At 35.1% G+C, this 14160-nt stretch overlaps 1 protein-coding gene across 6 annotated transcripts in view; it reads left to right on the top strand.

The window, feature by feature from the left end:
• The window catches only part of HMMR (hyaluronan mediated motility receptor), a 44096-nt gene that overhangs the window by 5273 nt on the left and 24663 nt on the right, over positions 1-14160 (top strand). For 4 of the 6 annotated variants that reach the window (XM_033432037.2, XM_033432036.2, XM_004271968.4 and 1 more), the window contains exons 4-12: positions 868-915; positions 3918-4106; positions 5140-5226; positions 5317-5417; positions 7340-7414; positions 7549-7727; positions 8198-8346; positions 9839-10053; positions 12882-12998. In XM_033432037.2, coding sequence (XP_033287928.2) covers positions 868-915; positions 3918-4106; positions 5140-5226; positions 5317-5417; positions 7340-7414; positions 7549-7727; positions 8198-8346; positions 9839-10053; positions 12882-12998 — 1160 coding nt within the window. The remainder of the gene's footprint in view (positions 1-867; positions 916-3917; positions 4107-5139; positions 5227-5316; positions 5418-7339; positions 7415-7548; positions 7728-8197; positions 8347-9838; positions 10054-12881; positions 12999-14160) is intronic. The other 2 variants (XM_033432041.2, XM_033432040.2) reach the window with 1 other exon arrangement.

Raw genomic sequence — 14160 nt, 5'->3', positions numbered from 1 at the left:
TTCCTTGATGGAAAATGCTATCAGGTGTGAAATTAATAAACATGAGACTGGTGGCCCTTCCCCAACTTAGAAATATATGAAACACATTTTGTTCAAGGTGTTTATGACTTTTCTTCCATCTTTAGATGGAAAAGATAGATATTCTGTTTTGGGCCGTTATCTCAGAAAGGCTATTGGATATAAAAAGATACGTAAAAATACATCTTATTGAGAATAAAGGCAATGAGTAGATTAGAATCAGTTTGTATTATTTCAGTTTTTCTTTATGTTTTTGCACTTGTAGTTTTTTTTCATATTTGGGATCTAAGTTTAAGTTGCTTGCTTGCTTTTTTTTTTTGCGGTATGCGGGCCTCTCACTGTTGTGGCCTCTCCTGTTGCGGAGCACAGGCCCCGGACACGCAGGCTCAGCGGCCATGGCTCACAGGCCCAGCCGCTCCACGGCATGTGGGATCTTCCCGGACCAGGGCACGAACCTGTGTCCCCTGCATCAGCAGGCGGACTCTCAACCACTGCGCCACCAGGGAAGCCCTGATTTCTCTTTTTAAGAGTCTTTTTTTTTTTCTGAGATAGCATACTTAAGTATTTAAAATGTATTGCTGTTTAACATTAGAAAAGAGGACCTGTTCTTTTCAGTGGACTTGTTAGCAAAAGCCTCATCTATTGGGGTAAAAAATGTTCAAGCCTGAAATATTTTAAGATTTGAAGAACCTTTTCCTTCATTTGCTAGGTAAGTCACCTACAAAATATTTTATAGAGTCAGTGAAATATTTGGAACCCTTAATCTTTTCTGATACCTAAAAATCAAATTTGGCTATGGTATTTGTGGCACTTAAATTTGATTGTCTCTGTTCTTTGATTTTCAAATAGAAAGAATCTCAAAAGAATGAAAAAGATTTGAAGATGTTGGTAAAAGAGGTAAGCAGTACTTTCAACTTACTGAAAAGTAAGTGCAGTATAATGGAAAAAGAGTTACACATAGTTAAGAGACAAGGATTCTGTTGCTATTTGAGGAGTCATATAGTGAGGCATATGTACCATCCAGGCCAGTACCTACAGGGGAACCAATCCTTGGCTTGGATACCATATTTTAGAGCGTGGTTGTCAATGTGGTATGCAATTTGTTAGCTTAGTAAGGGATGGATTCAAGATAATCTACTTCATGAAAAACGGATAACTAAAATCAATATGTTAGTTTATTACAACTATATGTGGATCAAATATTAACCTTTACTCATAGCATACACTCTTCCTATATAGTAATCTATGTGTTAAGACAGTAACTAGCTAGAAAACTTGGTGAGCATGAAATCCTAGCAGGTTATTTGAATTGTGATGGAGTTGTGCTAACTTACTGCATCTCTGCACTATAGGTATATGCCTTCCTCAAGGATAAAATGACCTACTGCCTGTACTATCCAATATAGTAGCCATTTACCACGTCTCTATTTAAATAAAATTAAGAATTCAGTTCTTCAGTTCCACTAGTCACATTTCACCTGCTCAGTAGGCACTAGTGGTAAGTGGCTACCATACTGCACAGTGCATTTCCATTGTAGCAGAAATCTCTACTGAGCAAAGCTGACCTAAAAAACCTGCCTACTTCCCTAAGCAGGGCAAGGCTGATCACTGCCAGCTTTGCTTTTCTGGCAGTCTTTTTTCTGTGTTTCCATTACTGAGCAACTCTTTCTAGTAGACATATTCTTTTTTTTAATAAGAATTTTCTACTTATTTATTTATTTATATTTTTTGGCCACACCACACAGCATGTGGGATCTTAGTTCCCCAACCAGGGATCAAACCTGTGCCCCCTGCATTGGAAGCGTGGAGTGTTAACCACTGGACCGCCAGGGAAGTCCCCTAGACATATTCTTTTGACGTATTAAAACTTACTATTGATTACAGTTAAATGTTGGCTTAAGATCCAGAATATGTCAAAATAACTTTGCAAATCTCTGCCCTTGTTGCTCTGATCCTTTTTGTATTTATTTTAGTAATACTGGCTATCATTTTATTGAGGATACATGCCTATGATGTAGGAGTTAATACTTAGATATATAATAACTGAGTGTCTCCGAGTGTCTATGAGATAGCTGGTGAGTGAGTGGCAGTGCCAGGATTAGAACTGGTAATTTGTATCAGTTACTTAATCTTTTAGAATAGAAATTTTTGACAAATAGAGCTCTATTTTATTTAAGCCCCACAGTACTTGTTGTTTGTTTGATTAATTTGAATTAATTATCAATATTTAAAAGTAAAATATCATGCAAAACAAATTCAGATTTCTGACTTCTCTTGCAAAATTAGAAGATCTGATAGCACAGTTTCCGCATCCGTTGCCTTCTTTAGACCCCACATTTGCTCAGTCAGTCCTCGCCTGGCTCTCTTATTTATATTATCTGCTTGGTCTTTTGAGTTTACAGTCCTTTTTTGGAGCTTAAGTTTCTTTAACTGAAAAAAGTGTGATGTAGATAATCTCAGCATCCTTTTTTCTGTTTTATGATGTGCTATCAACATTGGTTTTAAACCAATAATGTAGGCATAAAGAATCTTATAGTAGGGAATCTTGAAGCTCATTCAGTCCCTAGCATCTAGTTCACAGCTGTATATATAAGTGGTGCTTGATAGATTTTTAGTTAAAGCAATTGGCTTAGAATACTGAGATTAGTATGAATACAAAGCCAATGAGGGTAGAAAATACTTTTCATGTGATTTAATGCAGCTGTGCTTTCTTGATACTTTTATACCCAGCTAATAGTCTATTTGGGTAAATGTTTTATGTGAACTAGAAAAGAATGTACATGCACTTGTTGGTTATAGCGGTCTATCTATGACAATTAGTTCAAGTTGTTTAACAGTTTTCTTCAGATCTTTATCTCTACTGATATTTTTGTCTGTTTACTCTATCAGTTACTGAGAAAGGTATTTTTAAATTTGTAGCTCTGGGGATTAGTCTATTTATCTTTTTAATTCTGTCAGTCTTTGCTTTGTATATCTTGAAGTTATGATATTACTTTGTTGTGCACAACGAATTTAAGATTATGTCTTCCTCTTGAAATAATCTTTTACCCGTAAAAGTCTTTATTCCTAGTAATATTTTTTGCCTTAAAGTCTACTTTGTATGATATTAACATAGCCATATCAGCTTTCTTTTGTTTAATGTTTACATGGTAAATCTTTTCCGATCTCTTTATTGTCAATCTATGTCCTTAAAGTGCATATCTTACAAACACTTTAAGGATCATTTTCCTTCAGCCTGAAGAACTTCCTTTAGAATTCCTTATGCAGTTCTACCGTTGACAAATACTCTCAGCCTTTTTTTTTTCCCCTCTGAAAACATCTGTATGTCACCTTCATATTTTTAAAGGATATTTTCATTGGGAATAGAATTTTTGATTGGCAGATTTTCTGCATACATTTTTAAACATTTCATTGTCTTCTGGCTTCCACATTTTTTGTTGACAAGTATGTGTTTTTGATTTAGGTTTTGGTTTTTACCTAGTAGTTGCAGCAGGAATGATGGCTTGCTGATGCCTACCATATCCTACTCAGAAGCCCAGTTCTGCTTTCCCAGAAATGAAAAAGATATTTAGCATTTCAAGCTATAATTTGACTTCCTATAATTAGAACTAGAGTAAAGAAGACTTCTTATAGGTAGAAATACCTTAAAAGTGAATAAACAGTTTAATTACACCTAGAAGTTTATGACAGTTCAAATCCTCTGTTCTTAAAATGCTTACAGTTTTTCAAGACGTGTCATAAAATAAATATGATTGCTTAAACAGCTAAGAATATCTAAGAGCATCATGTCACAATCAGAAGTTTGTCTAGAACTTTAATATTTTGATTATCAGTAGCATTTAGTGATTATGTTGGCAGTAATCAGTGAATTATTCATTCATCACCTTGTTTCTGTCCAGATTCGTGTTCTTGTGCAGGAACGTGGTACTCAAGACAAGCGGATCCAGGATCTGGAAGCTGAGTTGGAGAAGATGGAAGCAAAACTAAATGCTGCCGTCAGGGAAAAAACATCTCTCTCTGCAAGTAATGCTTCACTGGAAAAACAGCTTATTGAATTAACCAGGACTAATGAGCTACTAAAATCTAAGGTATTTGAACCTCATGATAATATTTACAATTGAATAAATAATAAACATGTTTTTTTTCTCATATAGCTGTTTGGGAATTTTAGGCCTAGTTTAGTCATTTTCCTTCACTAAATGTACTTTAAATATTAAGCTGCTTCCAGTAGGAATTATTATTGCATCTTTTTTATTTTGGTGCCTGGCACATAAGAGGTTATAAACAAAAAAGTTTACTTTTTGTTTTAATGTCTGACACTTTCTCACCTTCTTCAAAGTCACCCCCAATAACTAAGGCCACTAATAAATGTTGCAGAATTTACATCTAGAAGTATCTTTAAAGATCTTTCTCTGAAAGAAATAATAGCATAATAGCAAGCTTCCATCTCAAATCCTTTTGGAAATATAGTGGGAAATGAATAATTGTGTGGACTAAATGTGTTCAATAGATAAATTGTATTTATCAATATTAATATAATAATGATCTTAAAGGACTTAACATGGTCGTCTTGCTTTTTTACAGAAGTAGAAGGAAGCTGTAAATCACTCTTCAGCTTAATAAGAGTCATTTATTCAGGGCCTGTCATGTGCTGGGCTCTTTGATTACAAAGGGAGTAAGAATGCATAAGAATTAAGCACGGGGAAGGGAGCAGATTCCTAGGCCCCACTCAGGGAGATTCTGATTTATTAGGCCTGCGATGAACCCTATAGTCTGCATATTTCAAAGTAGACCAAACAATGCAGATGCATTTTGTTAAGCAAACACACTTTACGAAATTCTCTCCAAGAAGCTTGTCTTAGAGCCACACAGTGGAATTTCTAGCATATACAGATAAACGACCACTGAAGCTGATTTCAAAAGTAGACCAGAAAGTCACATGAAGGAAAAGGAGAGACAAGAACAGTAGTAGTGTAAAACCAGTAATCCTGGCTCTTTTCTCTACCAGAGTATGTTGTAGGCAAATAACAGTCCCAATAATAGATAATCAATATTTAAGTGATTTTTTTTACAGGACTTAATAGAAAATATTTCTCGATTTTTTATGTTCGTTGTACTTAGTTTTCTGATGATAGTAACCAGAAGAATTTCAGAATTCTAAGCCTTGAGTTGATGAAACTTCGAAACAAAAGAGAAATAAAGATGAGGGTGAGTGATACCTTTGGTAAGTTTGCTGTGTCTGGAGCGGGGGATCTGAACAAGTTCTCATTTCCTAAAACAGATATTTCTGTTGTGTAGAGCATGATGGCTAAACAAGAAGGCATGGAGGTGAAGCTGCAGGTTACCCAGAAGAATCTCGAAGAGTCTCAGGAGAAAATAGCACAACTTGAGGGGAAGATGTGAGTGACTAAAAGGAAAGAGATTCCTTTGTATAACCAATTTGTGTGTGTGTGTGTGTGTAACCAATTTTTGATTTACCTTTCTCGGCTAGTTATTGTTTACTGAGACTTTAACCTTCCCTTCATACTTACCTCATTGCCTGCCTCTACTTGCCCTATTTCTCTTCCTAAGTGACAGTTGAGCCCTAATCATTCCCAAACGTTTTATGCTGAAAGATGTATGAATGTATTACTTTTGTACGTCTTCTGTATCAGTAATGAGGAAAGACTCATGGTCTTTCTAACAACATAATCTTACGGAGGTTGTAGTGAGACCAAAACTGAGAAGTATTGGTATAGGGAGCTGTGATGAATGCACAATCCTAGCCTTCTTTTTATTACTCAGCTGTAATTCGTATACAGTAAAATGCACAGATCATAAGTATTCAGTTTAGTGACTTTTGACAATTGTATACACCTGTATAACCACCACCCAAATAAGGTAGACAGTGTGGCCATCCCCTCGGAAAGTTCCTTCGTGCTCCTTCCTGCTCCCCTGTTCCTCCCCCATGGCTGCCCCCGTACCCCTGCAACCACTTTCTGACTTCTATCATCATAAATTAGTTTGCCCTTTTTGGAGACATTTATTACCACATGCATGCATATGTGTGTATATGTGGCTTCTTTTGTTTAAGATAATTTTTTGAGATTCAGCCGTACTGTTGGGTGTATTATAATTTGCTCCTTTCACTTCTGAGTAGTATTCCATTATATGAATATACCTCCATTTGTTTATTATTCTCCTATTGATCAATACTTGGGTTTCCAGTTTTTGACTATTATCAATAAGTCACCTATATATGCCTTTTTGTAGACACAGGCTTTTATTTCTCTGAGTAAATATCTAGGAGTGGAATTTCTGTGTCATAGGGTTGTATACATATAACGTTTTTTAAAACACTCGAAGTGGTTTTGCTGTTTTACACTCCCACCTAACAATGTGTGATAGTTTCATCTGTTCCATATCTTCATCAACATTTGATGTTGTCATCTATTTGATTTAGGCCTTTCTAGTGGATGTGAAGTAGTATCTCATTTGTGATTTTATTTATTTATTTTAATTTATTTATTTTATTTATTCTTAGCTGCATTGGGTCTTCGTTTCTGTGTGTAGGCTTTCCTCTAGTTGCGGTGAGCGGGGGCTACTCTTCATAGCAGTGCACGGGCTTCTCATTGAGGTGGCTTCTCTGTTGCAGAGCACAGGCTCTAGGCGCACGGGCTTCAGTAGTTGTGGCGCGTGAGCTCAGTAGTTGTGGCGCATGGGCTTAGTTGCTCCGTGGCATGTGGGATCTTCCCGGACCAGGGCTCGAACCCATGTCCCCTGCATTGGCAGGTGGATTCTTAACCACTGCACCACCAGGGAAGTCCCTCATTTGTGATTTTAATTTGTTGTTATTAATGTCGAGCATCTTTTTATGTGCTTATTGACCATTCGTATATATCCTTGTGTAAGGTGTCTGTTTGTCGCTCGCCCATTTCTCAAATTGTGGTGTTTGGAGGAGGTAAACACATAAGTAATTGAATATAAGGCAGCCTGGAACAAAGGCTTTGTGGCACACAAAATGTTATTTTGTATGTGTGGGGGCTGGGGAAGCTAGGAAAGCTACAGAAAAGATGATTTCTGTTACACTTGGAGTGTTGCAGAGGATGACTCTCATCATCATAACCCTTTTGTCAGAATATATTTGGAAAGCTTTCTTACTTAAAAGTAAAAAACTTGAGCCTCCTATTTGCATATATTAAATTGTCAACTTGAGGGGTCACATAAGTGAATGGTTAGGAGTTTGGACTCCGGAGTCAGCCTACCTGAGATAACAGTATCTGGTACAGAGTAAGCATTATGCGTGATTATTGTGTATATTAATATGTGCAATTTTTTTTAGTATTTCAATAGAGAAAGAAAAGATTGATGAAAAATCTGAAACAGAAAAACTTTTAGAATACATCGAAGAAATAAGGTAATATGAAGAGTAGTTTTAAATTGGACTTTATTTTGTTGAACTGTGATGAATACATCATTTTCATCTCTTTTCATTTAATGTTCCCTATGCTTAAATAGATGTGCTCTTCAACATAATTTGTTTTAATGCAGTTGTGCATCAGATCAAGTGGAAAAATACAAGCTAGATATTGCCCAGTTAGAAGAAAATCTGAAAGAGAAGAATCATGAAGTTTTAAGCCTTAAGCAGTCTCTGGAGGAAAATGTTGCTATATTGTCTAAACAAGTGGAAGACATGAATGCTAAATGCCAGCTGCTTGAAAAAGAAAAAGGTATTCCACTGTTTATAGTACTACTTTCTTTAGATAAGTACTACCGATGATATTTTTTAAAAGTACTGCTATGTTATAACAACTTGCTAAAATAATTATATAAACAACAAAAATTTTGTTCTATGTTTGGGAATTTTTGTCTTTTATGATATTTGTTGTCTGCTTATTTCAATATATTTCTTGTCTTGATTGAAATATATATGGTTGTGCAGTTCTTGACTTCCCCATCGGGTGGCCATTTAAAATTGGTAGATACATAGAACTAGGTTTGGGGGTTTTATTATATAATATACATACTATTTTATATATAGTAATCATACCAACTTCAGAGTTATTTTTCCCCCCTTTGGAAATACTTGATCTCTGTAACATGCTACAAAGCAGTATAGTGGAATATTATGGGAATCTGGGTTTCTCAAAGTTAATATTACTATCTAATTACAGCATTGTTAATGTTTTCCCTTTTCTAGAAGACCTCATCAATAGGGACAGAGAACAGGATGAAAATCTAAACTCTGAGATACGAAACTTAAAAGAGAGGTCTGTTCTTAAACAACAAGAACATGAAGAGCTACAACAAAAAGTGTTGCAAATTGATTCACTTCTGCAACAAGAAAAGGTAGTTTACTACAATATTTTAAAACGCTAGTGCTTCTTTTAGGTAATACATTTCCCTGTATATCAGAAAACCTTTAAATTGTATATGTCCTTTGATCCAGCAATTCTACTTCTAGAATCTTATCCTGAGGAAATAATCGTGCCTATGCCACGTATTTAACTGCTGTTCACCACAGCGTTATTCATAATGTGAAAAAATTCAAGGAGCAGTTGAAGCAAAATAAGGAAATTGTTTAAAAAAATTTTTCAGCACATTCTTGTGTTAGATTACTACATCGGCATTTACAGTTCTATGGTAAAAGAGTGTCTAATTAGACAAGAAAGGAAACTGACAGTTATTTAAAATGCAGATTACATAAAGAACACTTTACATATCAATGAGGAAAAAAGGACAATTCACTAAAAAAAAAAAAAAATAGGCATAGGATGGAAATAAATAATTCTTAGAAGTAGAAATTCAGATAGCTTCGGGACTTCCCTGGCGGTCCAGTGATTAGGACTCCATGCTTCCACTGCAGGGGGCCCAGGTTCGATCCCTGGTCTGGGAACTAGGATCACACAAGCTGCATGGTGCAGCCAAAAAAATTTTAAAATTAAAAAAAAAAAAGAAATTCAGGTGGTCTGTAAACACGAGAAGATGCGCTACCTTAGTTGTAATCCAAGAAATAGAAATAATTTGTTTTTGTCACTTACAAGATTGGCACATATTAAAACATTTACTAATATGACACATTGGTGAGAGTTGGGCAAACAGGCATTCACATGCACATGAAATTTTGTATCATTGGTCAATCTGCAACAACAAAGGAATTAAGTAGATCTGTATATATTGACTTGAAAAGATCTCAACTACTATTTTTATGATATTTTAAATGACCTTTACATACACAGTATATATCATTTACACTTTAAGTATATAAATATATAGAAAAAGACCATAAGGCATAGAATACCAAACTAGTGGTTATCTCTGGAATGGGAAAACTAAGGTTAGAATACAAGTAGGCAATTTTCATTTTATTTGTAATGTTAAAATTTTTTCACAAGTGATTTATTTGTATTTATTTATTCATATTTACTCATGTTATATAACATTAAAATATTTTATATAACATTGAAATCATAGTACTCTTTTTATATAAATCATGAGAAAAATGATAAAAGTCAGTTGTAGAATATGATTTTGGTTTTCTAAGTGTGTGTGTGCGCGCGCGCGCGCACGTGTCTGTGTGTGTGTTGCGTAGGACAAAAGACTGAAATAGCATTTACCATAATGTTAACAAAGTGTAGGATATAATCCATGATAAAATAAATATGATATCTCTCTATTTTTCAAGTTTCCTGGAGGCTCTTGAATTTAGTGTCCATACTTCATCATCTGTACTTCTTTTTTGCCCTCAGTAAAACCTCACAAATCATTCAATTTAATTTAATTATTTATTAAATTTTCAAAAGCTTTCAAATTATTTTGATGGTTTTCTATTTGGATGCAGGAATTATCTTCTAGTCTTCAACAGAAGCTATGTTCTTTTCAAGAGGAAATGGTTAAAGAGAGGAATCTCTTTGAGGGAGAATTAAAGCAAGCATTGGATGAGCTAGATAAATTACAGCAAAAGGAGGAACAAGTTGAAAGCCTGGTCAAGCAATTGGAAGAAGAATCAGAATCTAGAGGTGAAGAACTAAAACTCATGGAAGAAAGACTGAAAGGGTTTGTATTAATAGGACTTCATTTTTATATATGACTTCAAATGTTGACAAGTGTTTTCTAGTACATTCTCTCAGGATTCTCACACCAATCGTGTGAGTGGTGAGGTTGGAATTATTTTACAAATAAGGGATAAACACAGGTAAAGTACATGCACAGGATGTGCATATAAACAAGTATGACAGCCAAAGTCAGAAGCCATGCCCTTTCTTTATTTAAGCCCCAAGGTTTAACTAAAGAGAGTTTTAATAACCAAAATTTTGTATTCCTATACTGCTCTTATATTTTCTAAAAATTATTGGACATTAGCATTAGAATGATAACAGATTTAGAAAAATATCCAAAATAATAAGATTCCCACCCTTTAATAAGAAACATTTCCATTTTTTGTCCATATATGCATCATAGTGTAAGTTATACTTTTAATTACCTGTTTTGAGGGAGCACAAACACTTCAGAAGTAACAATCAAAAAGCACAATGGGAAAAAAACAACCAGAACTGGGAAACATTCAAAAATAAAAAATTTGTCATTAAAAGTAGAAAGCCTGGGGCTTCCCTGGTGGCGCAGTGGTTAGGAATCCGCCTGCCAGTGCAGGGGACACGGGTTCGAGCCCTGGTCTGGGAAGATCCCACATGCCATGGAGCAACTAAGCCCGTGCACCACAACTACTAAGCCCACGTGCCACAACTACTGAAGCCTGGGCACATAGAGCCTGTGCTCTGCAACAAGAGAAGCCACCACAGTGAGAAGCCTGTACACCACAGCAAAGAGCAGCCCCCGCTTGCTGCAACCAGAGAGAGCCCACGCGCAGTAACGAAGACCCAATGCAGCCAAAAATAAAATAAATTTATAAAAAAATAAGTAAATAAATAACCTCAGTCTCCAAAGCCAGAAAGAGGAGGAGGACAATTTCAGGTAGACAAAGCTAGTGGGTTTAAAAAAAAAAAAAGTAGAAAGCCTAAGTTCTCATGCTTTTTTTTTTTTTTTAAACTCTTATTCCATACTATTTTCATCACATTATAGGTCCTTCTCCACTACATTTATTTAAATGGGTTGAGGGACTTCCCTGTTGGCGCAGTGGTTAAGAACCCACCTTCCAATGCAGGGGACAGGGGTTCGATCCCTGGTCAGGGGATTAGATCCCACATGCGTGCTGCAACTAAGAATTCACGTGCCACAACTAAGGATCTGCATGACACAACTAACAACCTACAACAAAGGAGCCCACCTGCCGCAACTAAGACCTGGCACAACCAAAATAAATAAAATAAAATAAAAATTAAAAGTTTAAGTTGTTAAAAAAAAAAGAGAGCGCTAATAAATACAAAAGGTATAAAAACAAAATAAAACAAAAATATCTGGGTTGATTCTTGAGTTCAATTTGTGAATAAATATTTGAATCCTTGGGATTTCAGCAGTAAAACATTTTCTAGCAAGGAACCATGGACTAGACATAAAGCTACAGAATTGCCACTTATTTCACAAGTGTGTATCTATTATTAGGTACTTTTGTTATTAATCCCTTTTCTGTTTTCTTTTGTTACTGATTAAAAAAACACCAAAGTTTTCTCTATGCTTGCATTTTGGGGAACACTACCAAAGTGTACTTAGGGGGATTGTTCTATATTGCAACCAGCCTCAGGGAACAGGTACTTTAAGAAACTTGAGTGGATGATGTCAGTTTAAGAAAGAAAGATGAGATAATCATTTATTCTAACTCAACGAACTCAGTCCAGAGGTCAGGAGATAAGGATTTTATTCCTAGATCTGTTAACTAGTTGTGTGATTCTGATCAAGACAATCTTAATTTCTTTTATTTTCTGTTTTATTAGGTATAAAATAAAGGAGTTTTATGAGATCATTTCTAAGGTTCTTTCCAGCCTGGAAATTTCAAGCTTAAGAGAAAAACTTAGAAGTTGACAACGATTCCTCTAGGGGGCAGGAAAGAGAACATTTTTATTATAAACCCTTTAGTACTAGTTGATTGCTTTTAGCTGTGGTATATATTTTTTAAACCCTATACTCATTACAGAATGAATTTGATCAACTATCTTGTCTCAGTGTCCAACTTAGTCTGTAAGTGAATAATGCTTCTTACTTACAGTTTTTATTAGTTCTTTAAAAGATCTCTTATAAGCTCATATGCCTACCAAAAATGTTGTATCACCATTGTGGTAATATGTAATATTAATATTTTTTAAAATCTCTATAGTTTTATAGTATATATTTATAAAGATGTCTTAAAAGCCATTCTCTCTATGCAAAATAGTCTACTAAATAAGTTGTTGAATCTTTGGATAACAATTTATTATGTGGTAATTGGTGTAATCAAAATAAATCCACATAGTTCTGTAACTCTTTTTTCAAAAGAACTCTTAAAATGAAGGTAACTTAACTACCTAGTGTTCCTTAAATGTCTAAATGCAGAGAATTAAATTTTATTCAACCCTAGTGCTTTTTAACTGGTAATCCTTCACATTCTTTAGATTTGGCTGCTATCAAGATTTTGTTTCAGAGTCTTTTTAATCTACTTTCTTCCAAAAAAGTGTTTAAACTACCTACCTAAGTACGTATGATATGAAACGATAAGTAAGTAAATTAGGATGAAAACAGAAGTAAAATAAAAGCAGGAAAGATAAAATGAAGCTGTATGTAAATGAACAGGCTATTAGATGTAAGTCATAAATTTAGGTCTAAGCTGCCAGTATCTGATATAAACATGAAGATGTGGGATATATGATTCACAGTGTCAAAGGTAATCCTAGTCTCTTTCTGAGACTAATGATTTGCAGTTAGCATTTTATCTTTTAACTGTTCCTTTTTCTTAGGAAAGAAGCTGAACTGGAGAAAAGTAATGCTGCTCATGCTCAGGCCACACTGCTTTTGCAGGAAAGGTATAACAGTACAGTGCAGAGCCTGAGAGATGTTACCGCTCAATTTGAAAGGTATTTGTATGGGGAGACTGCACTCTCGAACATACATGAGCAAGGAGGGGTGTTTACGTAGGAACATCTGTCCACAAAATAATCACAAAAATAAAACAATTGGTATTACTTTAAATTCCATAGTGTCCAATCATAAATGGGCATTTAATGTTACCTCGTATCTTAGAATATATAGTAATTTCCCTTTCCAACTACCCACTTCAAATTTCATGCATTCTCAGACCTTTGGCACTTCTGTCCAACTCTCCTGATGTCATCATTTTCCTCATGAAGAATCCAAACGCTTTTATTTCCTCTTCATCAAACCTGTAAACGCACCTGCATCTATGCTCATCCCGTCTTCCTCCCACTTATTACAGATGAAGTATCTAATTCCTTTAACCTTCAGTGACCTCATGCTATCATTTATCCCTTGTCTCATAATTTTCAGCCTTTCTTCTAGAATTTTTCCAGTCAATATTAAATCATGTCAATATGCCTTCATCTTTAAAATACATTTTTAAAAAGTCTCTCTTTACCCCCCACTTCCTTCTGCAGTTATCCAATAACACCTGTCACTCCCAGCACCCTTCTTACCCCAAAATTCTACTCCTCTTCGTAGCCTTTTTTTTTTTTTGGCCGCGCAGTTTGTGAGATCTTAGTTCGCCCGACCAGGGATCGAACCCGTGCCCCCTGCAATGGAAGCGTGGAGTCCCAACCAACCACTGGACCACCAGCGAATTCCCCCCATCTTCTTCTTTTTTTTCTTTTAATTTATTTTATTGAAATATAGTTGATTTACAGTGTTGTGTTAATTTCTGCTGTATTGCAAAGTGATTTAGTTATACATATATATATATACATTCCTTTTCATATTATTTTCCATTATGGCTTATCACAGGATATTGAATATAGTTCCCTGTGCTATACAGTAGGACCTTGTTGTTGATCCATCCTATATATAATAGTTTGCATCTCATAGCCCATCTTCTTGATAGAAGATTATATACTGTATCCACTTCTTCACTTCCTATTTTTCTCACTTGTTATTTTCCCTTTTTTTAAAGTTTATTTTGGAGGGGACTACAAGTTGCAAAGTATAATACAACAAATACCGAAACATCACACAATCTCACACCAAGAGTATATTAATGTTAACATTTTTACTTATTGTATATACTTT

This window comes from Orcinus orca, chromosome 3, assembly GCF_937001465.1.
Source record: "Orcinus orca chromosome 3, mOrcOrc1.1, whole genome shotgun sequence".
NCBI lineage: Eukaryota > Metazoa > Chordata > Mammalia > Artiodactyla > Delphinidae > Orcinus > Orcinus orca.
Note: the sequence above shows the minus strand (reverse complement) of the source record. Positions and strands in the feature narration are given on the sequence as shown.